Here is a 26,687-nt window from a genome sequence, read left to right as displayed (position 1 = left end):
AACATACAACTGCCTGTAACTCCAGATCCAGAGGAGCAGACATACTCCTCTGACCTCTGTGAGTACACACATGCATTTTTACACACACGTACACCAGTAATTTTTTATCTTTAGGAAGTAATAATACACATTAGTTTGATTTTCCTTTAAACTTTCTGACCTATGACCTTCCACTGCAAGTACAAGTTTATTAGCAAGACTGTCTAAGAAGAGAGAAAAAAAACCCATCTCAGTCAGCTTAATCCAAAAGGTAAGAAAATAATACTGTAAAGAAATAAAAGAGGTACCCATTCAAAGTCATAACAATAAAAATAGAGTGGTCTTTGCCTTTATTTAAGATTTTATTTTATTTTTCAAAGAATGAATATACTTATGTAATTTTCATAACACAAGTGAGAAGACTATACATGAATATCCATAGTTGGTAGAACACAAAATGCTAAGGCAGATATGCTGGTGGACAGCTATAACACTAGCCTCTGAGAGGCTAAGGTGGGAGTGGGGAGGGGGGGAGGGTGACTAATTAGAGGTCAGCCTGGGCTACATAGCAAAACTCTGCCTGAAGAAGAGCAAAAGCCAAAAAAAAAAAAAAAGAACCAAGCAAACAAAACATTGATTAAAGGGGGCCAGAGAGATCCATCAGGGTTTAAAAGTACTTCTGCTCTTCCAGAGGGCCAAGGTTCAATTCCCAGAACCCACATAGTAGCTCATGATTGCCTGTAACTACAGCTCCAGGGGACTCAACACATCTGGCCTCTGAGGACCCGTGTGTACATACCCATATGCAGACATACCCAACTATACATAAATAAAAGAGTGCGAAAATCGATTAAGGCATTTAGAAAGCCATTTAGAACCATGCCTGGTTTTATATTTATAGATGTTGCCTGGTTGAAGTTTCCATAGTGGGCACTTACCATATCCTACTTAATGAAAATAATGGAGCAGTGCCTAAGCATGCAGTCAATAAAAGCGCCTCATCTTCTCTCAGGGTTCCTCTCTGTCGGGGTGAGCTTTTTAGGAGTCTTAGTAATTTCAAATTTACCTCTCTCCTCAGCATATATCTTCTCAAGGAACTACAGGGGGAAAAGTGAGAATCTCTTCATTAGAAAGCCAAACAAATACCCCAGCTTAAAACTTCACTCTCACAGATTTCATTATGCTAGACAAAAGCTTCAAGGAAAGTGACAGACATTGTCTTGAGAGAATAAAACAAAGAGTGAAAGATACCTGATGTCTTCTTCTGGCCTCAGTGGGTCATTCATACACACACACACACACACACACAGTTTTAAAATATCTTACTCAATAACATTATATATGTATGCATTATATATATATATTACACAATAATAGTGTACATGGTGGCATATGCCTATAACTCCAGCACTGAAGAGTTGGAAACAATCAGATCATAAATTCAAGGCCACTAAAACAAACAAACTCCAAAAACAAATAAAGGCATATATACATGTGTGTGTGTATAATACTTACATAATATACAAAAGTATATAAAATGCACAATATAAAATATTAATAAGCATATTTTACATATTCTACATATAAATATATATAAACTTATTCAAACTTTCTATGCAGATCAAGCTTTTACCACATGTATGTCAAACCCAGTATGTGTAGAGTATATACATAGAGAAAGTATAGAGTAAATATAGCTGGTGGACCTATCACTGATGCTTGGAGCTAATGGAGACACTCCAATGAACTCTATGATAGAGTGTTTTAATCCTGCATCTCTATCTCATGCTCTAAACTTACCTAAAGCCAGGCTGACTGTGAGTATGTTCAATGTGTTCATTTATTTGACATTAAATATAATCCACTGTTAGTTCTATCATTCTTGAGAAACAAAAATCTAAGCCAGGTGTGGTGGCATGTGCCTGTAAGTCTAGTACTTGGAGGGTTGATCTGGGGATCTGAAGTTTAGGGCCAGCCTCCGGTACATAATGATTTTGAGGCTAACTTGGGCTATATAAGACTCTGTCTCAAAACAATAACCATGGGGGTAGGGGGAGAAAAAAAAGAGAAAGAAATCTAGTGTCTCATTCTAACACTGAGTGTCTTAGCCATTCTGTTGTCTAAGGAACCCGAGGGACATGACGGCGGACTGTGCACAGCTATGACTGGTCCCATATGCCGAGTGTCCAGCTGTCTGGGTGCACAGCTTTTGTATGGTCTGTTCAGCTGACTTCCCACTGTGATCTTCAAGTTGGAGGTGTGTGTGAGCCGGCCTGGGGGAGAAGGATGGGGAAGTGTCATGCTAATTTGTCTTATCGATAAGAACTTGAAGTCAGACTGTTCCTAGAAAGCTCAAATGTCTCAGGACGGGCTGTGCAAGGCTCTGCACCTCAATTCCACTCACTTTGGACCCAAGGAGAGTGGATTTCAAAGCCACAGGAAGACAGACTCTACAGAGGCAGAAGCCAAAGGGCTCCATCTGGAAAGTAATGATGAACTTATTTGTTTTTCAAGACAGGGTTTCTCTGTGTAACAGTTCTGCTGTCCTGGAACTCTCTTTGTAGACCAGGCTGGCCTTGAACTCACAGAAATCCACCGGCCTCTGCCTCCCAAGTGCTGGGATTAAATACATGTGCTACCACCACCTGACTAATCACATTGAATTTTTATTTGATGGCATCCTTCCTGGGGCTTATGGATGCCGGGAGAGGACTATCTGATTATGTTAGGGTACTTCTCATCCACAAGTGTCTTCTTCACAGGCCTCAGCAGGGTTTTGCAGAATGGTTCTTGGCTCACCCTGGACATCCTGTAACCCCTGCTCAGAAGGAAGTCCTTAAAGGCAGTGGTTCCGTGCAGGCCTAGGAGCAGCACCGCCTAAAAGAGCAGTTGAAAGGAGAAATTGGTGGGAAGCTGCTGTGAGGGCCCTCACTACAGGTGCTTCCTTCTCTGAAGTTCATCAGTTAAGGAATGAAGGCTTTCAAAGACTTTTGATTTCAACCTCTTGCCCATTTTTTTTCTTCCCCTTGTATAAAGAATACACAATAGATTTTAGCAATTGAAACATTTGACTTGGGATATCTAGAAACTAACTTGAGAGACTATATCCACAAATTATAGATTTTAATTTTTAATTTTTTTTACATTTATCTGGTAAGAGAATCAAATGAGCCAATCAAACCAGAGGCCCCAAAATTTACAGCTCTTAATTACAAAGGGCACAACAGTCAAAACAGACTTGTTTCTGTCCCAAACCTTCAGAATATTCCAGCATTCTTTTGATTTTTCTTTACGTTTATTTGAACTCCAAAATTGGATGCAAAACTTTACATACTGCGATTCAACTCTTTCAGGCCATTTCACTATCCAAACCCAGACAGTCGAGGATGGTGAAGACTCTTGAGTTCTTGGTAAGACTATCATAGTGGCTGTCCCTACTAACACACCATTACAGCAAACCTTCAGGACACAAGCTAAATCCTCCATCAGGCATTATGAAAATGTGATTTACAAACAACACTGTTGGCTGGGCACGATGGAGCATGCCCATCATCCCGGCCTTTGGGAGGTTAAGGTTAGAGGATCATGAGTTCTAGGCCAGCTTGGACTACAAGTGCAAGACTGCCTCCAAAAAAAAAGTAAGAAAAAGAAAAGAAAAGAAAAATGGTAGAATAATTCTATCATTTTTTTACTCCTCCCAGTGTCTAGATTTCCTAATGAATAATTCTTACTGTAATAATTATATCAACCATATTTACAAATAGAAAGGATGCTACTTTGTCAGCTGACTATGAGCACTCTGAGTGACACCACAAATAGCTTTTGCTGTCAGAATAAAATGTTGTTAAATTAAATTCCCATACATTTGGGCACCCCCTAAACCATGCACTCAGAAATTCTACTGTTATTTATATTATTTTGAAGTTTATTTAAGCATATTGTGCTTATAGATTTATGGCATTCCTCATTCCTAAACACGATTTTTTATACCCAGCACTGGAAACAGAAAAATGACCACCAGCTGTCTCAGCTTTCCAGTCTGCAGATTACTAAGGAAGCATCCACATCTGTGCAGGGTTTTACTTCCACATGTGTTTCCCCCTACTGTCCAGAGACACTCTGGTTTGTTGGAAATGAGAAGAGGTCCACAAATGTGCTCATCAGGTCCTGTGAAGCATGTGTCAACACCTCCCAGTTTCCAGGGCGACAGTGATGACCTTTGCTCCAGTAGATTCATGTACACAAGAGACAGGCAAGCACACAGCTTATCTATGGTAGAGCAGGGCCGTGGTTGGTAGTGTGACTTTTGCTGCTCTGTCACCTTGAAGTGTTTAACTTTTGACCCCTCTCTTAGAGATATTGTGGCAACTGAATTTTAGCAATGAAACTTTCCAGGTGCAGTTTTGAGTTCTTTGACTGTCATCTCTTGCTGATAGAAACAAGTCCCACACTCAGTTGCCTGAAACATCAGGACATCACGGCAGTTCTGAGCACTGAGGTGGTCCTACCGGGTCACTTGCCATTTATTCTTAGAACAAATCGTTCGAAATGGTAGTAGTGGGCTGGGGGTGGAGGCATACTCCTTTAATCTCACCACTCAAGAGGCAGGACGACCTCTGTGAGTTTGAGGCCAGTCTGGTCTATGTATGGAGTTCTAGGACAGCCAGGGCTACATAAGTGAGACCCTGTCTCAAACACAAAATGCTAGGATTGCTATCCCAGTTTAGAGGCACTGTGATGTTATGTGATCGCCACAATTCCTCTGGCCTTATCTACTGCTGAGTTTGACAGACACAGCCTGGCTTTGGGGAACCTCATGTGCCCAACCATGCAGTGATCGTCTGTGCCTAAGACAACCAAATCTCAGCACTTGTTCATACCTGCTCCTGAAGATGCTTTTGAAAGTTAGCATCTTGAGCTTTGTGTGAGATCTTGGGATCTACCAAGGGTTCATCTGCTCTTTGCTTCTTCCACAGCTTGGTCTTCAGATACCAGGCTCCATACCTCATCTTCACCCGCTTGGGCTTATGAGGTTTCTAGAGACCGTGACATTATTCCAGGGTTGTTAGTTGGCAGTACTTACTTGTTTATTGCTTGTTTGATCATTTTAATAATCTAAGACTCATCTTATGAAAGGTGTGTCATTGTTTAGACAGCTGGTCCTTGTCAATTTTACAAAGTTTCAGTGTGTTTTGATTTTTGCAAAAGAAGCATGATTTCATAAATAGGAAAACAGAGTAACTACTAGGAACATGGCCTTTGATGCAGGCAGACCTAGGCTTGAATCCAGTCTTTCCATTTCTCAATACCTTCAAGTCCACGGGCACACCACTTAAATTATTTATTATCAAACCAGAGATAACAGGTTTCTAACCCCATGAGAGTGGTTCTGAAGATTATAGGAGAGAACATATGCAAGGCAGGTTGAAATCAAGTGAAAAATCACCCATTTCACCCACAGGTGACAATCTTGAACAACACTCAAGTGAACCAAAGTATTGAGTTAAAGTTACTAAGCCCACCACTATGCTAGCCCTGGGGTCATTGTATGATCAACCTGCTGCCTGGCCCTAAGCTTCTGCACCTTTAACGGAAAGAGGAAAGGTGAAGGAAGAGCAGATCTCACTCTTTTTTTATGCCGCTTCCACCTTTGTGTTCCACTGAGGTAAAGACACCTTCAAGCTGACTCACAGCCAGGTGCTGTAGATACAATGTCGCAAGCTCATAGCCAGACACAGTGGATACAATGTCGCAAGCTCATAGCCAGTCATAGTGGATACAATGTTGCAAGCTCACAGCCAGATGTATTGGCTATAATGCGGCAAGCTGTCTTATACCAATTCTTGGGTAGAACACAGAAACATGAAAGCTCAATTTTCTCTGTCCTCACATTCATGTTTTCAATATTTTTTCTTCATGTATGAGTGTTTGCCTGAGTGTATGTAGGTGTATCACATGTGTATCTTATGCCTGTGGAGGCTTAAGAGGGCATTAGATCCCTGGGGCTAGAGTTACAGATAGTTGTGAGCTACCATGTGGGTGTTGGGATTTGAACCTGAGCTATTTCTCTAGTTCCATATAAATAAGTGTGTGTGTGTGTGTGTGTGTGTGTGTGTGTGTGTGTGCCTGAGGACTGGTACTGAGGAGGCCAGAAGGGCATCAGTTTCTCTGGAAGTGGAGTTAAGGGCAGTTGTGAGCTGTCTGACATACGTGCTGGGAGCACTCGGGTCCTCTAGAAGCACAGAGCCCTCTCTCCAGCTCCTCCTACAGTGTTTAAACTATGTAATGGAAAGTGTGGGTCATTTGGGAGCTACACAGTCTGTCTAAAACATCAAATACGGCAGCTGATGGGGGCAGTCCCTCCCAGGACTGGACTTAACACTCTTTGCAGGCATCCTGACCTCTTCCCCTTCTTAGAACACACCCATCACACTGCTGCACTGGGGCCTCAGGTACTTCCTTCCTATACCTCGTTTATGCTACTTCAGGCAGTATCTTCCCTGATCACCCAGTTTAAAAGTCTGCACACCTCACCACACATGGTGTCTTCTCTGCTTGTCTCACTCTTCATAGCAGCTCTGGTCACTGTCTGATGTGCTATATTTTCGTTGTCTGCATCTCTTTGCACCCCTGGAATGCAAGTTTTGGAGGGTGTTCTCCACTGTACCTCTTGAGCATCTGGGGCACGTAGGAAACAGCAGGTGCTCTATAAATATTTGCTGAATTACAGCACTGTTTCTTAACTCTGCCACTATTGACATTTGGGATTTGATCATTCTTTGCTGAGGTGAAGTGGCTGGCCTCCTCACACTAGAATGTTTAACAACACTCCTGGTCTCTAACTGTGAGATGCTAGTAGGTTAGGACATCGCAAAATGCCATCTGCAAACATTGCCAAATATCCTTGCAGGGAGGGGAAGGATGTAAATATCTCCCTCAGCTAAGAACCCCCGAATTGAAAGAATAAAAACTGAGAATGGGGTAAAAGAGTGGAGAAAGAAATGGAGCCCTGCCGTAGAGCAGAAGTTGTTAGCTTACTGGTGGTCTTCCATGACTCAGCAGCAGCATTGTTTCTTCGTGGAAGCCTTTATGGAAAGCCCCCACACCCTGTACTTGCGGATGGATCATTTCTCCTCACATGTACACAAGGCATCACTCTGCTGCAGTCAATCACTTGCCTGTCGACTCTGCTAGACCGTAAGTCCTGGGTGTGCGGAGCAGGCCTCCAGTTTGTGTCATTTGCTAGCAACACCTTTGAGCACACAGATGCTCAGAAATGTTTTCTGAGTGAATAAATAAACCGATGGGTGAATTGGCAAACAGAGAGAAGAGAAAAACAAGGGCACACAGTGCTATGCGGAATGGAAAGTAAGAATACTATATATATATATATATATATATATATATATATATATATATATAATCTCAACCAATGAACCTAGAAGAAAAAACATTCATAGCAAAAATTGACATATGTCCTTATATAAAAAGAGTTAGAGAGCCATACAAGGAAAGGGGGACGTCAGAGAGAAAAAAACCCATGAGCAGAGCTAAGGTGGGAGGGAAAAAAACAGTTTTAAAGAACATGAGAGGGCAGAGTATAGCAATGCTGAGAACTCTATGTGGGGTAGAAAAATAAAGATGGAGACTTGCATTTCCAGAATACAGACTGACTTTCCCTCCCACTTTCCACATTTGGAACACAGAAAAAAAAATATCTTGTAAGACACTGGGCCTCAGTAACCAGGACATTAATCCCTGGGAGAAAAGGGACAAACAAAATAAGTGCCATAATTGCCTGCTGACTGCAGAGAGTCCCTAGGGCACATGGGGAGGGAGGGGGAGCCCAAAAGCAGCCCAAGGGACCTCCGAATTGAGGAAACAGAGGAATCAGGGATAGCGAGGCAGCGGAAGTTCACAGCACGAAAGGACACCAGGATGCAGGGGGCAGGGTGGGGTGGGGTAGGGGGCTGTCTCCTCTCTGCACATGCACAGGAAACCACCCGAGATCAGGGAAAGACTCAGCTCCATGCACTAGAGGAAAAGTGCCTGGTAGCCACACAGGGCTGGGGGCAGCAGCCTCCTCACAGGACCATCCTGCCACCACCCCCAGGAAGAATGCACTTAAGGTCTTTCTCAGTACTATGAAGTAATTAGCCCAAGACTGAACATCATTTGGTTGTTCCTCAAGACCCCATAAGACCAGATTTTTCCAAATAACTTGATTGTATACCAGAACAAAATTCAACAATATTTTTATAAAAAATGCCTAAGTGCCCAAAACACCCATTACAGTGAAAACCACAATGCCTAGCACCCACTCAGAAAATCAGCAGACATGAAGTGATGCAGGAAAACATAGTGTATCCCGAGGTCATAAGTGAGTTAATGGGAACTGACAGAGCGGATACAGGGGTCCTGATGAAAACACATCCGAGCAGTTTATGAAACTGCATTTCATAAGTTCTGAAAGGTTAAGTAGAGGCGTGAAAAGCAGACATACATCAGATGTCTAGACACGAGGATTGTAATTATGAGACAAAACCACAGACGTTTCAGGAAAAAAGAAATCTCAGAACTTAAAGACCTATCAACAGAGAAACATAAGCAAAGGAGAAAACCATTGAACAGAAGCAGTGAGCCTGGACACAGCGTCAAGCCTCCTCATGTGCAATTCAAATGTAGGGAGAAGACTGTAGGACCAACAAGGGAACTGAAGAACTAATGGTCGAAATTTTCCCCAAAGTTCATGAAAGAAGAACATTGTGCACATATATGAAAATGCCAAAACACATCCATTATACTAATAATTTTTAAAAGCAAAATGTCTATGAAAATTGAAAGTCCATAGGTTGAAGAGGCTCAGTGAACCCCTAGTACAAAAGTCTGAAAATAAAGGTGTGTGTGTGTGTGTGTATGTATGTGACTGTGAGTGTGTGTGAGTGTGTGTGTGTGTGTGTGTATGAGTGAGTGTGGTGAGTGTGTGTGTGTTCTAAAACATTGACAAAAAGGAAAATCTAAAAGCAACCAAAGAAAACAGCACATTCAGAAGGAGAGGTCAAACATCTCATAAGATTCATTAGAAACAATTCCATTAAGACAGTGGAGCAACAGACTCAATATACTGAAATAAAAGCAAAAACTGTGCTCCTAGAGCTCTGTGCCCACAAATCAGTGTGTGTGGATGTGTGTGCATATGTGAGTGTTGTACATGTGTGCGTGCATGTGTGCACACGCATGTGTGTGAGTGGAAGTGCACACACCTCTGCACATATGTGCAGGGCACAGGGACAGCTCTGCCCAGCCCTCTCTTTCCATTGCTTGAGTAAGGGTCTCTTTGTTGTTCACTGCTGAGATGTCAGGCTACCTGGCTCTAAGTTTCTGGGAATCCCCCCAACCCGATGCCACCACAGGAGAGCTGAAGTCTCACACATGTGCTCCTGTGTCTGGCTTTGGATGGGTTCTTGAGATTTAAACTCAGTTCATTATGTTTCTTCAACAAGCACTTTCCCTACTCACCCTAAGAGAAGTCTTTAAAATTGCACACATTTCGGGCTGGAGAGATGGCTCAGCCGTTAAAGGCTAGGCTCACAACCAAAAATAAAATTGCACACATTTGATTCTGTTTTTCTCTTCAGGGAACTAAAACTACATGGTAAGGTGTGTAAAGAAAAAATTACAGGTAACTCAGAGCTAATTAGAGATAATGTGCTGTTTTTTACTTTGAGGGAAGACACTCCCAATTTGACACAGGCACTTAAGCCTGTTGTTCACTGCACAATGAGGCAAGCATGTTTATTTGCATTGGCAATTGAACAGAAAGTTAAAAAAACAACCGTACCGTCGACTGTCGGGGCTCCCATGCCACTTCCCTTCAAAATATAACTGTAATTCTTCTTTCTCCAACCACACTTCTGAGTTTGCAGCAATATTTGTTTATTATAGGCAAGAATGTCACCAAGAAAGATGCTGTGTGCTGGAGAGATGTCAGAGGCTGAAATCACTTACTGCTCTTTCAGAGGACTAGGGTTCCTTCCGGCGCCCACCGTGCTCTTTCAGGGAAGGTTGGCCATCGACAAAGGGTTTGTCCTGCAGATGGCTGACATGGACTCGTAACCACCTGTGATGCCAGCTCCAGGGGATCCAATGCCTCTGGCTTCCACAGGCATCCTCCCCCATGTACATCTATCCCTATACACACACACACACACACACACACACACACACACACACACACACACACGCACGCACACACACACCTAAAATAATTTTAAAAATTCTTAACAAAAATGATATGTAGTCAATTCGATTCAAATAAGAATTCTTTGGGCATAAGATTTACAGTGTTCACAATCATTATTGTATTACTCTTGTAATAATCATTCATTAATATTCCCATTAGATGCTACAGTTTTAACATAGGAAATGCATAAGAAGACTCTCTGGCAGTGAGGAGTCAGTAACAATTCCAAATGATACATCTTCTTCATATATGCTACTATCATTGATATTAAATATTAATTCTCTCATCAAATATTTATTAAGTATTATAACATCCTGAGAGGTCTACTTGAGAAGACCAGAGCTCCCAGAGGACCAGAATTCAAGAACACTTAAGGCTTTACCATAACCCAGTTTCCTTAGATTTTTCCAGCTGTCATCTGGGTTTTTCTGGAGTAGCCTCTCATGGTCTGGTTGATGGCACAACTCTGCCTCCTGCAGCTTAGTCAGCCCCAAACTCTTTTTCAGCTCTCAACAAACCTGAATCCTCCTCCCATGAAGTGCCTCACAGCCGTGTCTGGTCTGATAATCAATGTCAAACTGCTGCAGGATGAACTCTTCATCAATGGGTGGACATCCCTGCAAGGACATTGTAAGTCATGAATGGTGCACGGGTGGCCAGGAGCACCCTTCCCTCATCTCAGGAGGTGTTGACTGCACCTGGGGAGCAGGGAGTTTGGAAGCAAAGATGGTGCTCCAGGGGCATTCACTGGAGTCAGAAGTATCTGGAGAGTCTAAGAGACCACTTAGGGCCTGCAGGAAGCCATGAGTCCCCAAGGAAATACTGTCTGACCAAACGTAAAATTCTCCAGCTCTTTGTAGCAGTGATATTCCTAGAGTATTTTCCAGATGTATCTTTTAAAAAAAGAAAAAAGTATGTGTATGTTGCTATGAATCTATGCCACATATGTGCAGGTGTCCTCAGAGGCCAGCAGATGGCGCCGTGTGCCCTGGAGCAGGAGCTGTGGGCAGTTGCCAGCTGCCTCATTGATGTTGGGAAATGAACCTAGGTCCTCTCAGCCACTGGGCCATGTGTCCAGGCCCTCTTAATGGGATGGGGGGGGGAGGGAGGCTGTCCTCTCCATGGCCCAGATGGAAGAGGCCATTTCAATGATATTTTGTGCTGGGAGTAACCGTGTCCTTGCCTGCCCCCTGGATGCAGTTGGTAGGCTAGAAATGGGCACGCTGGGTGGTTCCACCGGATGATTGTTATCCTGTGATGTGGCCTAACATGGGAAGAGAAACTGGAGTCAGAAGAGCCCCAGTTTGGGAGATAAGAGTGTGAGTTGGAGCTGGAGATGCAGTAGCATTTGTAGAGAGGAGTCGTGAAGCAGTCAGAGCCTTAAGGGGGACGCCGCAGGCTCAGAACAAGGCTGGGTGACAATGAGAAGCAGCAGAGCAGTCAGTGGAGTAATAGAACAGAGTGCAAGTTACCCCTGGGACTCACACCACAGGCCAGTGTGACAGAAGGAGAATCTAGGGACTCAGAGGGCTCTGGTCCCTGGGACTGGAAACACAGCAAGTTGGTAGAGCAGCTGAAGTCCAGCTGGTACTGTGGGCATTGTTTTGTTTTGTTTTCCTGTTATACAAAGAGTTTTATTGAGCTTTGTTTCTTCAAGACCCCCCCCCCCCCCCCCGGCTTCTTCAGCTTAGCCAGCTGCAAAGATGAACTGTGTTGTCACTGCTGACTTACAAGAGCCTTGGCCCAGTCGCAGAAGTCTTGGACTCCTCTGCGTATGTTGTCATGGAGGAGGCTGTCCTTATAGAGCGAATTCACTTTGTTTGGCTTTTCTTTGCAAAGCCACTGGCCTGAATGTGACACCGGCATCTTCTTGGGTCTAAAGACAATGGGGTCATCAAAGAATTAAAGATGAGGCTGGATGAGTCCGAGTGAATCTCAACAGGTATCAGTGGGAAATGAGGTCAGACCTCTCAAGGGCTCTAAAAGGCCACGTGAATTATAACTTCAAAGATTAAACCTTAAGAACATCAAATCCAGTGTCACATTGGCTTTTGAAGTTATGGGTACCACTTATTAATTAATTAATATGCGTGCCATGTCGAAGTCACCACACTTGAAGTTGAGCTGCAATCTTACGGAAACAGAATCATGGACAGTGCTCTCCCCCCTCCCATCTCTAACATGCAGGTCACTGATGTCTGGTAGATCTGAGCTGTCTGCTTCTCTGCACTGCTGTGGAAGGCTCTCACTGGCACTTCTATGTCTTCTATCTACCCTCCCAATCCTGAATCCTTTATTTAAATTTCAGGCCAAATGTTCATTGCTAAATGTAAGTCTGAGCATGTCAAATGCAGTCACCCATCATTCAACTCATAAGGTTGAGAACCTCTGTGGTAGAGGGTGACCTAAAGCTTCTCCCCTCCCTCCTGTACCTCATGAGTATTTGATTACAGCCATGTACCAATGAATTTGGTTTACCTGGTCCCAGAGATTAATCCCAAGACTTTGTGTGCGCTAGGCAAGCACTCTTAACAACTGAGCTACAGTCCCAGTTTATATAACCCTTCCTGAGGGAGGCATTTCAACAGGATGACCCCTGAATCTACCTTTTTTTTTTCAGATAGCCATGTTTTACTTGTCTTCCATTCAGTCAGGGACTATTTCTTAAATTCCAAATGCATGCTGCAGATTAAGTATTAGGAATCAGTACTTAACCATAAATGTAACCAAAATCCCTGTCTTCAACTCAGCAAGATGGAAAGATTGAAAGGCACAGACAGACATATGCCTGCAAATGAAAGTTTGTGCCCCTCCAGGCACTCCCAAGTAACCACACAGAGACTTGATATTAATTATAAATGCTCAGGCCAGTAGCTCAGGCTTGTTACTAGCTAACACTTACATCTTAAATAAACCCATTTTTTTTATCTATACTTGTCTTGGTACCTTTTCTCTGTATGGCACGCCCATCTTGCTTCTTTCTGCATTTGTCGGTGACTTTCAGACTCTGCCCTTCTTCTTCCCAGGGTTCTCTTAGCTTGGCTCTCCCACTTAGCCTTTTCCTACCTAGTTATTGGCCAGCCATAAGATGCCCTGGCAAAGACACATCTTTACAGTGTACAAAAAGATTATTCCATAACATACGCCAGTTGCTCAGGAACAACATAAAGAAAAAGTAAATGGGGGAAAGGCTGGAGAGTGTTGCAGGAAAGCATCTCATTTCTACAGAGAAAATCTCCCTGCTAACTGACATTGAACACAGACCTGGAAGAGGGAAGCACTGGACCAGCTACATATCAAAGTTGGCGAGGCCTTGGTGTGGATGCGCCACGCGTGCAGACCAGTGTGACTTTAGGCTGCGTTAGGAAGCTCCGGGGAAGGCTGAGCACAGGAATGACGCTGGAGTGGGTGAGAGGTCAGGTTTGCGCCGTGTGGCAAGCAGTCTCCAGGGCCAGTGAAACAGCTCAGCAGCTTAAAGCACCTTTGGTCAAGCCTGACAACCCGAGTTCAGTTCCCAGGACCCATGAGGGAGGAGGAGAGAACCAGATCCTATGAGTTGTCCTTTGACCTCCGATGTACACTGAGCCAGACACGTAACCCACACAAGCTAATGTTAAGAGAAGCTTTTTCTTTTGCTAGCCGCTTTGGTTTATCCCCCGCCAGTCGCCTGGGCTCTGCCGCGCCAGCCTGGTTCTAGATCCGCATCAGTCCCAAATAAACACACAAGAGGCTATATTCATTATGAAGCTGTTGGCCTTGCTTTTCCCTTACTGGCTAGCTCTGCCTTAAGTAATTACCCCATAATTGTTAATCTAAGTATGTTTCTTACCGGAGAATAGTTCCCGGCTTCTTACCCCTATGGCGTCACATGTCGACTCTCTTGTCTTTCTCCTTCCCAGAGTTCTCCTGGACTCCTAGTCCCTCCTATCTAGGTTTCCTATAGGCTCAATAGTACTTTATTGACAAATGCACAGGACTTCCCCCAACAAGCTAAGATAAATTAAAATGCAATTGCTCTTATTTTAAAGAGAGAATGGGCTGGGGAAATGACTCCATGGGTAAAGCACTTGCTGCTCACATGTGAGGTCCCAAGTTCAAATCCTCGGAAAGCACACAGAGCTAGACTGGGTAGCACATATCTGTAATCCTGGTTCTCTCACATGGAGGGAGGAGGTGGAGACAGGAGGCTCCCCGCAAAATCACAAGCCAGCAGCAAACGCCAAGAGACTCTGCCTGAAACAGGGTGGAATGAGAGGACCCACACCTGGGGATGTTCTGGCTATTCTCTGATGTATACATGTCCACCTTGGCAAGCATGGTCATCCCTCTCTCTCTCTCTCTCTCTCTCTCTCTCTCTCTCTCTCTCACACACACACACACACACACACACACACACACACAGAGAGAGAGAGAGAGAGAGAGAGAGAGAGAGAGAGAGAGAGAGAGAGAGAGAGAGAGAGAGAGAGAGAGAGAGAGAGACTGGAGACTGGGCTTGGTGTGAGTTTTTAAAACATCGAAGCCGACTCCTAGTGACACACCTCCAACAAGGCCACACCTCCTAACCCTTACTGTGCTCTGGTGACTAAACATCCAAATATATGAGCCTATGGGGCTCATTCTCATTCAGACCACCACACGAATTAATAAGCTGTTTTGATGTTACAAACAAGAAACAGTGGCTTCCTGGAATAGACTATGAGTGCTAGTAATACTGTGAGTACTAATAATACTAGTAGTACTAGTAAAATAGGGTGCTTCATATTTCACAAAGTCATTGCCATTTGTTGGCAGATGGCTGTTGTTCTAGAAGCAACTGGTTACTTACTATTTCCTGAGCTGTGAAAGGCAGAGAAGGAATACATAAGAGAAACAAAGAGTTTGGTTTCTATCTGTGATGTTAGTTACAGATCCAATGACAAATCCTGGATTACTCACCTGTAAGTGGCCAAGATCACTTGGGTGTGAATGTACAGAAAAAAACATCAGAGCCTGAAGTACTTCAAGTTTTAAAACAAACAAACAACAACAAAAAGACAGCCAGAGCTACACAGGGAGACTCTGCCTCAAAATAACCAAAAGATAGATAGATAGATAGATAGATAGATAGATAGATAGATAGATAGATAGATAGACAGACAGACAGATAGATGAACCAGCCAAAGGAGATCAGAGAGGACTATGAGCTAGGAGGAAACTAAGGAAAAAGAATGTTCCAGAAGCTAAAGGAAGAAAGCTCACAAGGCTGGGTATGGTAGTTCATATTAGTAATCTCAGCACTGGGGAGGCAGAGACAGAAAGATTGGCATAGGGCTAGCCTGGTCTACATAGTGAGATTGTCTCAGAAAGAAAACAATGTTATGGGAAAGATGATGTTATCAGTTGTGCCAGCTGCTATGGAAATAGTTGTGTGTTAGTGTGGTAGATCCAAAGCAGAGTCCCTGTCCCCAAAGATAGTGGTGGTGACAATGTCCTAAGCAGAAGGACTTTGGCCAGGTAAGCAGAAGGGTTATTAGGTAAACAGAGGGTTAAATTCCATTTCTGTTTTTCAGGAACCTCCTTTCCTTCTGTCTGCCCCAAAGGTCCGCTCCCTTCCTCAAGGACATCTAGTTCCCAGTTAATCTGTGTGGAGGGCCCTAATTAAGGGTAGCATAATAAAAGCCATCTTAATATTTCTACTGTATTCTTAGAGACTAACACTTAGTTGAGTTTCTATTTCTCTGTGTCTGCTTATCTTCCCGTACAGCACATTTTCAAGGCCCACAGTCCAGACTCCCCCAGATGCAGACTTGTGTCCTTGGAACACACCCTGCCAAGGAGAACTTCTGCTCCCCTGCCCTTCTGCTACCTGCCTTACTTAAGCCCTGTTGGTACTTTGAATAAACGAGACTTGATCAGAGTCCTGTCTTGTCTCTGTCTCTCACGTCTCTTGTCCCCTCCATTCTCACTCCCTCCCCTAGGGTCCCTGTTGACTGACCCCGAGGGCCAGGGCAAATCTGAACTGCTTGTATCAGCTCAAAGCCCTCATCCCTCTCACTGTCACATAAAATCCACTTGGGTTCCCACCATTTTGCTCTTCCTCTGGCCCCTGACCCTGACCTAGAGATATTAGAGATAGCTTTGGTATCTTGATGCCCAATTAAACCTTTCTACCCGTGGAGTGGTCTGGTCTGGTGGTTTCTCTGTGCCCTCTGTGACAATGTGGCGGTTGGTGAACACTTGTCTAACAATCGTTAAGATTTGAATGGGAAATTTACCCCATAAGCTCAGATTATGGACCTAATAGAAAGAAGGTAGGAGAAACTGTTGGGGGCAGGGCTTGAGTATTTATAGCCTGACCCTGTTGTGGATGTGTTGCTGTTTTATTTTGCCTGCCTAAGGCACCTGATTGGTCTAATATCTGCCAGGCAGAGAGAATAAATAGGAGGTGAGGAGAGAGAAGGAGAGAACAAAGGAGACAGAGACACAGAGAGACAGAGACAGAGAGACAGAGACAGAGACAGAGAGACAGAGACAGAGACAGAGAGAGGCCTGGAACCAGCCGGCCAGACATGAATAGGACATACAGAAGGAAAGGCAGGTAAAAAGTCCTGAGGCAAACACAGATGAAGAGAAACAGGTTAAGTTATAAGAGCTGGTGGACAATCATAAGATAAGGCCAAGCACTCATAACAAATAATATGTCTCCATGTTGTGATTTGGGGGCTGGTGGTCCAAGAAAGCCTGCCATATGACCTTGTTTCTGATGCAAGCTCTCTACTTCCTGTTGGGCCTCAGGTGACAGACCTCTGGGGTACATTCTTGTTGCCTTACCTGTGAGGCTGCCCGGCCCCTGGGGTCTTCCCCGACATGATGGACTGTACCATCTCCAACTGTGAGCCAGAATAAATCCCCCCACACACACACACTGCTTCTGCCGGGTATTTTGTTGGGACAAGGGGCAAAGTCACTGATGTGACCCCTAACCACGGGCAAAGTCAGTGGGTTCAGTGGGCTCTGAAGAGGAAGTTTAACTCCTGTGGGATCCAGAGGGAAGCGAGTTTGGATGCCTTCTCTTAGGGTTCTTCTCAGAGGAAAGGAGAGAATATCTGGACAAGGGAACTTGTTTTCAAGAGGGGTGGTGTCACCTCCTGCTCTGGGAGGGTCATAGTGGCCTCTAAAGAGATGGAGTGCTAATCCTTGGAGTTTGTGGTACTCTGCTTTCAAAGAGTCTTTGTAGGTGTGATTCATCCATACCCCTGAGACTGGGAGATTATCCTGGATTATCCTGCTGGGATTTACGAACCATCACATGTGTGAGGAAAGACGTGGGGGAGGGGGGACCTGACACACAAGAGCAGGCTACTGGAGGACACCAGACAGACACGAGCTGCTGGTCTTGAAGTTTGGCATGATGTGGTCACAAGCCACAGACACAACCAGCCACCAGAGACTGGAGGAGGCAAGAACAAATTTCCCTACAGCCTCAGGAGGGAGCTCAGCCCTGCTAACGTTTGATTTCAGCTGTGATTGTCATTTCAGACTGTAGGCCTCAGAGCTGTTGTTAGATGTTGTAAAAAAAAATAATCTCTATTGTTTCAAGCCACCAAGTTTGTGTTAAGATTTCACAGCAGCCAAAGGAAACGAATATAAATGCTAATGCCCAGCTCGCCTCTATGAAATTACACATTTCCTTTATGATGTGCTAACATATTACTACATCACTGCTGGACTTCTTCCAAGTGAGTGGGTAACCAGCTCCCACTTGTCTGTAATGTCTTATGTTAGAGCAGTGGTTCTCAGCCTGTGGGGCGCGACCCCTCGAAAGACTCACATAGCAGATATTTATAGTATAGTTTGTACCAGCAGAAAGTTATAGTCATGAAGTAGCAATGAAACAATCTTATGGTTGGGGGTCACCACAGCATGAAGAACCCTATTAAAGAGTCACAACATTAGGAAGGTTGAGAACCACTGCCTTAGAGATTTTGCAACGTTAACCATGTAAATTGCCCAAAATAAAAGACAGATCCTGCCTTTATTGTCGTACTATACGGTACACTGTATTTCTATGCATAATGCTACTCACTTTTCTGACAAGTGCTGGAGGGTGTGGCTTTAGGTCCAAGAGGACTTGTTCACTGAAAGACATAAACCGGCAGACTCTCCCACCCAGTATCCGCCAGGGATGACTTTCCCTCCAGCACAGACAGGGAGAAAAATTTGTGTTCCCACGGGTCCTCTCCCTCTCCAGTGGGAGAAGGGCAGGAGTGAGGTGAGTTGCTCTCCCCAGATATACCAGAGAGCAAGAAATACAACAATAGTATACTTGTCACCCGAGGTCTCTACATCACCCTACTCCTCGGTACTCACCAGTGAGCTCAACCAGCTTCAACAGTGGAAGTGTCTCATCCCAAATCTGTTTATGTCTATACTTACTTCTATCAACATTTACATTACTAAATAATATGGGATTGGGAGAGAAAGGGCGCAATACAAAAGAATTTCTTCTAAGTCTCATGTTTGGAAAGTTTCAGAAAAGGAAGCAATTGTGGGCATGGTTTATGCAAAGATGAGCAGGGCCTCCAAACAGAAGATTTTATAATTTCTTTGGATGACAAGCACATAGCCAGGTGTGGCGGCACAAGTCTGTAATCCCGGCACTCTGGAAATAGAGGCAGGAAGATGAAGAACTTCAAACCAGCCTGGACTACCTGAAACCCTGTCTCAAAATAGAAAGAATGGCTAGCGAGGGCATCCTTGACAATTTCCTGTGTTATACGTATGTGCACACATGTGCATATAATTATCCAACCTGTCCACTGGCCTACCATGTTGAATGAAGTCAAATCATCAGGCTTTTTGCCATCATCTTGTCAACTAAAAGTTAGATGGGTGCCCATGTTTATACATCCACAGGGGCCACAACTTGTCTTTATTGCCATTGCTTCTTGAAAGTATTCTAGGTGCCCGGATGTGGTGGCACTGGCCTGAAATCCCAGTCTTGAGAAACACAGGCAGGAACATCGGCATACTAAGTCATCCTTAGCATCATAATGAGTCAGCCTGGTCTAAACAAGACTGAGAGGGTTTTTTGTTTTGTTTTGTTTGGTTTTTGACTCTCAAAACAAAATACCCACATTAACAAAATTATTCTAAATATGATAAGGCAATGATGGAATGTGGGGGGAAATGTCAGCAGTACTCACAGGCACGCTTGAGAAGAACATTTTTCTACAAGCTTTGTGGGTTCCTTCAATAATTTTTTGGTATCCTGACAATGAGCCCATGTGTCCACCAACTTCTTCTCAGGGTCGAGTACGTCCAGCACCTGCAGTAAGAGCTACAAAGAGACTTGGGCTAGGGTAGGGGGAAGGGAAAGGGAGACCCCAATTCTATACAAAGTGCACTAAGTCACTTCTCCAGTGTTCCTTTTCAAATGCCAAGCCTTGCACTGGGTACTGCGCTGTCCGTCACCCGGCCATTGGGTGCTCAGGCTGTACTACGGTTCCACCTCCTCTAGAAATATGCCTGTGAGCCTCCCCCAGGCCTCCAAAACCCCAGAGCTTGGAGTCTCTGTCAGACTTCTGTGACTCTTGACTGCTGGCCTCTCGGGCATCTCTCATGCCTCCTATGAATATGGTGTCTGCATTTCCCCCTGAATCACCTCATGTGCTGAGGGAAATAGCACAGCCGTAAACTTCTTGCCTTGCTGGCATGAGAACCTGAGAACTTATGTTAAGAAAAAAATCTGGGTGTGGTGCACACTTGTAATCTTAAGGCTACAGTAATGGAGACTTGCCTGTCTCCCGAGCTCAGTGAGTCCCAGGCCGGTAGGAAACTTTGTCTCAATAAAATGATGGCCAGCACCCAAGGAACAACAGATGAGGTTGTCTTCTGCCCCTACTACACAGGCACACATATGCACACATATCTCAACACACACATCACACACACACACACACACATACACATCAAAAGCCATCTCTCCCTTCACCCCTACCCACTTGGTCCTAGTACGCCTAACCTCATCTCCATTCTTGGGAAGACCACATCAGAGCCACAGTGACTAGCCTAGGGATGCAACAGGCTCATGAATCAAATGGACCATGGAAACTAGACTATGCCATTTCTTTGCTGCAGTTATGAAGTCAAACCTACACTAGAGATGCAGGCTGCCAACTCAACACCATAAAGAGACCCTGCCTCAAAACAAAGCTGTAAAACCTAGTTGGGGAAATCAGATAGGGAAATAAGAGCCACACTCAGGTGCCAAAGCCATGGGTCATGAGATGTGGGATAGCCACCTCTTTATCTGAGACTCAGACCCTCTGGCTTACAAGACCCAGGAAGGAAAAAGCCCTGGAGACAATCACCATAGCAGAAATTTCAGCTGGAGTGGAATAAGAAGAGAAGCTGGTTGTGGAGCTGGGAGAGTGGCAGACAAGAGGGTCCCCAGGGCCTCTGAGGCCAGGCAGAGGGTTGGCTCCACAGAGCAAAGGAATGGTGTACCCAGACTTGCCTGTGTAGCCCTGGACAGGCTGCAGGGGTGCAGGTGGAGAGTCACTTCTGCTCATCCAATCTGCCTCCATCCTCAGATCTCACACAACCCAGGATTTGTTCAAGGCTATGGTGGTCAAGTAAAAACCCATTTCTAGGCTTCTCTAGCAGATGGGGAGGTCAAATGCGGCGGCCATTTCTAGGAAAACTACCAAAAAGACAGCCACTTCTTTCTTCTCGTTGGAAAGACAAACTTGGTGTCATTTTAAGATATAAAAACAGGGCAAATATGAAGATGAATCAGGAGCAACCCATAACATTGGTGACACACAGAGTTTCTGTTCAGGCCTGGCCTGGACCATCATGGTGGATCCCCTCCTGGCCCTCCAGATTCTCCCATCTCTATCCATCTATTCGTGAGTTCTTAAAGAGATCTCTTTGTCCCAAGCTAAACAGACATAAGTGAGACTGGTCAATTTCCTGCATGGCTTCCTGTATCTACAAAGTCTCAAGGCAAAGTTAAGGAGAGTTTGAGACGGAGAGAGCCGGAAGGGCCTGTGTGGGACACTCTGGTGAGCCCAATGGCTGCACAGGAAGCAAAGGAAACAGCTGTGTGTCCCACTAATTGTGTTTCCTCAGTAGAAAAGGGAGGCTCTCCTAGGCTGGCTAAGAGCCTTCACCTGGGGGTACAACCTCCTCTTCTGTAACAGGGCCTTCTGGAGAGAATTATTTCCAGGTCCCACAGGAGTCCCCTCCCTCAAGCCCAGACAGATCACCTCAGCAGGCAGAGCTTCTTGCAGATGGGGGTGGAGAGCCAGGGGGTGCAGGGCCATGTGATCCTCTGTGTCCTCTAAGAATGTCTTCCTTGCTTGTGAAAGCTTGGACGACAGGGCTTCCCCCTTGGGCAGTCCATTCTGCGTCTTCTTGGGGATAGCTTGGGGAAGTCTGTGATGAATATGAGGCAGAAGGACGCCCTTGGGGCGCTGGTGTGGGGGGCAGCCTTTCCGGAAGTCATCCAGTCCCTCTCTCAGGAACACCCAGCGCCGACTGTTCATGAATCCGGGGAACTTCAGCCTCTTGTGCCTCATGAGACACTTGGAAGGCAGGTTCTCCAGGTACCTGGAAGACAACAGGCCAGGTGGTGTGCATCCCAGGACTTGGGTGGAAGGGGGGACAGGGCTGGGAAAGCAGAGGAAGAAGGAGTCACAGGAGGCTGAGCTAATCATGCTCTGCAAGTCCCTTCCTATCTATTCTACTGTGTCCCCATGGCCTGCTCCCATCACCTGCTTAAGCTGAACCACTGTTCTGGATGGAACTGTACCTTTGCCTGCATGCATCCGGGAAGCATCAGTTATCCCTCTGAGTGCATGTGTTCTAAATACAGATGCGTTTTTACCGAGTACCCTATTTCAAAGTCTCACCTGCATCATCCGTGTCACTATATTTTAAAGGTGTATCTGTGTGTAAATCTAAGCATTTGCTATTCTAATCACTTCTGCCACATTAAAAAAATTCCATTGTGCTTGTGAATGATAGTCAGGTTGCTACCCCTCTCAGAAACAGATGGCACACGGGAAGGAAAAGGACACCAGATCTAGAATAATCAGACACACCAGTGCCAAAGCCAGGCCTCAGAACCCAGGCATCCGATGACGCTAATGGCAGCCTGCCTCAGTCATTTTGAAAGCTGTTATCTTCCCCTGGAGATTTTTCAGCCTTCAGGTCCTGTCAGCCATAATGGCCTTTTATGCCAAACCCAATCTCAAGTGATATTTTGTTTATGATCTTATAAAGATTGCCTGAAGATCAGAACACAAAGCTAGCCATAGAGGCCAGGCAGTGGTGGCACACACCTTTAATCCCAATCCCAGTACTCAGGAAACAGAGGCAGATGGAGCTCTGGGGGTTCAAGGTCATCCTGGGCTACACGAGAGTGAAATCAATCTAAAAGAGAAACAGAGCTCATGCCTTTAATCCCAGCACTGGAGGGAATATAAAGCAGGAGCTCAGTGCAGTCTCAGTGCAGTCTGAGGTTTGGTGGAGAGCATTGCAGTCTGCAGTCACTCTGAGGACAGGATCGCGCCCCTTTGGTCTTAGCCTTGGTAGAGGTAAGAGCCCACTAGTCATTGGCTGCTTTGCTTCTCTGATCCTCGGCTTGAGCCCCTACGTCTGTCTCAATATTCGTGCTGCACCAATCTCTGCTGTAACCATCATCACACATTTTTAAGAGGTTCTCAATGGTTTCCAGCGAACCCTGGGAACTTCTTTGCCATATGCAGATGTATGTGTGTGTTTGAGGAGCTTAACTTCAATGCATTACAAAAATCTAGATGAAAAAACAAAAAGAAATGAGTTTACAGAAAGCTTCTCTCTGCCCTTCATAAATCACTCTCCAAACAGCAAGAGGCACAGGCCTGTTGAGCCACATCCCACATTAGGATTTATGACCAGCCAGCTCTGCCTATTAGCAAAAAACCCTCCTCATTATTAACTGTCTTCATAAAGTTCATTTTCTTATATTTGTAGCTAACAGACACCCAAGCACTTCCTAAAATCGGAGAGAATAACAGATGTTTTTAAGTACAACCATACATCTCAAATTGGGAGCTGTATAGTAACTAGATTGAGACCCTGAATTCTGGAACTAGCAGAAGACATGAGAGAAACTGAGTCTCTCTGACCTCCCCTTCAGTTCCGAGAGGTGTATGAATGTGGAGGGAGGGTTTTCTTCTGCCTCATCTGCTTCTCATAGTTAAAAAGCTTAGCCCGGCATTTTCTTTCCATCTTTATTTATTCATGTATTTATACAGTCTCCTATAGCCCAGGCTACTCTCAAACCAGCCTTGTAGGGGACAACCTTGAACTCCCTTCGACTTCTGAGTCTCTTGCTACATCTTGTGAATGCTGCAATTCAGGCATCAGCAACTCATGAATGCTGTGATTCAGACATCAGCACGTCTGGTTTATAGGGTTCTGGGGGTTGAACCCAAAGCTTCGTGCTAGGTAAGCATTCTGCAAAGTAAGCTACGTCCCCAGCTTCAACCCTCCACATTTAATCTTGCTTGACCAATAACATAAAACTAGAAACATTTTCCCCTGGATGTTTACTATTTCCACAGACATTAGTATATGATATATTGACGTTTGTCCTAAAGAAATGAAAATATACATTCTTCCAAAAACATGTACATAAAGGTTCATGGCAACTTTGTATGTAATAATCAAAACCTGAAACTAGCCTGGATACATACAAGTGAATAAAGCAACAAACTGTTACATATCACAGAACACGCTCCTCAGCAACCAGATGAACAAATAATTGACAGGTACAACTTGGATGGTTCTCACAAGGGTGAAGAGGAGCCAAGGTCAAAAGGGCATGACTTATGTTACTCAAGTTTGCTAGCATTTTTTAAAAGTTGTATTTATTTATCTTATTTCCTGGACCTGGAGTTACAGACACTTGTATGCTGCCTGACATAGGTGCTAGGAATTGAATTCCAGTCCTCTGGAAGAGCGTTGGACACTCTTAATTGCGGAGCCATGTTAAAAACACTCATAACTACAGAACTGGAGAACAGGATAGTGGTTCCTTGGGAGAGAAAGACTGACAGTGAGGGTCCCACAGTTGTCCCTGTGTGGTTGTTTGATGTAAAACGTTTCCCATGGGTTCTTGTGTTTAAACACTTGGTCTCCAGCGGGTGGCGCTGTTTTTAGAGGTTATGGAAGTTTGGGGGATGTGAAGCCACTCTAGACTCCGGCCCTGCTTCCTATCCATTTGTGCTCCTGATCGCCCACGATGTGTACAAGTCATGCCAAAAGCTCTCATCTCCGTGGATGAGGTTGCTTGGGCTGCCCGCTTCCCTCGCTGGCATAGACCCATAGACCTCCCAGAACCAGTCCTTCTCTTGCTTCCGCAGGAGTGAGAAAGGTAACTAACCCTGTGATCATGAAGCAGTATGGTATCAGGAAGTACACAGACAAAAATTCTGCAGAAGTGAGAGCTGATGAAATGCAGAGGTCTTCTTTAACCACCATACTGTGCCAAGGTCGCTTTTCTGGTGTGGTGGCGGGCTGTAGACATGTAATACAGAGCCATTGGAAGCAATTGGGGAAGTCTATATGGGATCTTGGACATTAGCAGTCTCCTTTGAGCCTACAATTACTTCAAAGCATATGGGTTTTCAGTGGGGGGTGAGGGTGTTAAGACCCCCAAGCATTCATAATTGCTTACACGCATACAGAACACATTGTGTTCTATGTGTGGCTAGTTCCAAGAGTCCTCACCCACCTACAAAGCTGGTTCATTGACCTGTCCCCGTTTCACAGTAGGAAAACAAGAGCCCAGGGGGCTGGGTGTGGTGACACAGCTGTAATCCCTGTGCTTTGCATGCTGAGGCAGGGGGACTGCCAGCTTAAGGCTAACCTAGACTGTATATTGAGCTACTAGCTTTTCTGATTCGAGGCTTGCTGCCCTACTCATCGCCACACTGAAGTGCGGCTTCACCAGCTAAAACTCACTCTTGAGCAAGGGGAAAATAAAACCGTCTTTTCCTTGCCCCACCAACCCTTCAAAGTAGTGACCCGCCCTCCCGGGACCTCAAGCAATCCTCCACCAAGCATTCTGCTTGACCAGAGCCTCCAACTGGAGGGCTAAAGACTCCAAGCCTCACGGATGCCCTAAGCTGGACCAGGGGTCCCAGAGCATCTACTAAAAGCATTGGCTACTCCCAGAGAGTGTGTTGAAAACAGGTGTTCAGATGCCTAGACTAGGACAGCCTCCCTAGAGGCCACTGTGTGCCACCATTTTCCTAGCTGGTCCGGGGATTTTAAACTACTTCTCCCGGGGGTTGTGGGAACAAGCGAACACAAAGGGCTGTGCCCTTTGGGGGTGGGGGTGGGGGCGGATACAGCACTGGTCCTTTTACTCTATTGCAATATTTACGGGCACAAGGGACACTGTTAGAAGGCAACCCCTAGCAGCAAGGACCTTCCCGGACCCAGCCCAGAGGATCCAGGCTTCCCCGGTGAGCTGCTTGAGTCCCAGGGGCACTGCTCTTACCGCCCGCAGTTCCGGGGCTCCTGCAACAGCCTCAGAGCCAACATCGTCGGCTGCCCACGCTCCGCCATGACGCCGCTGGCTGCAGGACCACTGCTGGGTCGTGAGTGGTGTGTTAGCCCACGGCTTCCCAGGTCGCTAGGAGACCAGCACAGCCCTGCTCGAACCTGCCCAGTTTGCCCCGCAGCTACTGAGGTGTCCAGCAGTACAAGGGCTGAACAGACTTGCTCTCCTGTGAGCAACTGGCCTGAGGGGAAGGGGTCCGGCCTCGATTTAATCAGATTTTCCTGTGGAAAGGTGCGTGCGTGTCCTACCGAGAAACTTGCTGGAGACCGGAGGATTTTTTTGTTGTTGTTGTTCGTTGGTTTTTAAATAAATATTTATAGCGGAGAAGCCACCAAGCAGGAAAGAGAGAGGGGGGAGGAGAAAGGGATGGGGGTGGGGGAAGGCAGGAGCTGACTGGAAGTGCCCTCTCGGGCACGTGTATCTGGCCACCAGCTTCAAGGCACTTGGCACACCCAGTGTTACCATCCCGGTGGCCTGGCAAGCAAGGTCCCATGTAAACATCAATTACAGGAGAGTGTGTTTCTACTGAACGCTTGCTTGCTGCTTCTGAGAGGCCCGATTTCATGAAAAAGGGTTCCTTCCAGAGGCTGCCCACTTTACAGGTTAGCTGAACACTGAAATTAGCTGGAAACACACAAACGCTCCCTTAATGAGCCCTTCCAGGACCCAGATTGAGGGGGGGTCACACTGGGAAGGGTCACCAGAAATGCTGACACAAAAAAGCCAGACACAAGCCACCTTAAACAACGCAGAAGCAGTGGGTGTGTATGCTTTCTTCAGAGCCACGGAGTGGCTATTACTTCTTCTTCTTCTTTTAAATTTATTTCAATTTTATTTATGTGCCTGTTTTTGTCTCTGTCCATA

General features: G+C 45.3%; 1 protein-coding gene across 1 annotated transcript; it reads right to left on the bottom strand.

The window, feature by feature from the left end:
- Nucleotides 1-328: 328 nt before the first annotated feature.
- Fam47e (family with sequence similarity 47 member E) lies at nucleotides 329-26,163 on the bottom strand. Its single transcript, XM_040747426.1, is given in 9 exon segments — nucleotides 329-1,076; nucleotides 2,779-2,856; nucleotides 4,860-5,015; nucleotides 9,988-10,068; nucleotides 10,741-10,839; nucleotides 11,954-12,098; nucleotides 19,408-19,541; nucleotides 21,475-21,817; nucleotides 25,761-26,163. Coding segments are annotated over 9 exon segments (1,203 nt in total). The 5' UTR covers nucleotides 25,829-26,163; the 3' UTR covers nucleotides 329-977.
- Nucleotides 26,164-26,687: the final 524 nt, after the last annotated feature.

Source organism: Mesocricetus auratus, unplaced genomic scaffold (assembly GCF_017639785.1).
Source record: "Mesocricetus auratus isolate SY011 unplaced genomic scaffold, BCM_Maur_2.0 Super-Scaffold_100006, whole genome shotgun sequence".
NCBI classification, from domain to species: domain Eukaryota; kingdom Metazoa; phylum Chordata; class Mammalia; order Rodentia; family Cricetidae; genus Mesocricetus; species Mesocricetus auratus.
This window is presented reverse-complemented; position numbering and strand designations above follow the sequence as displayed.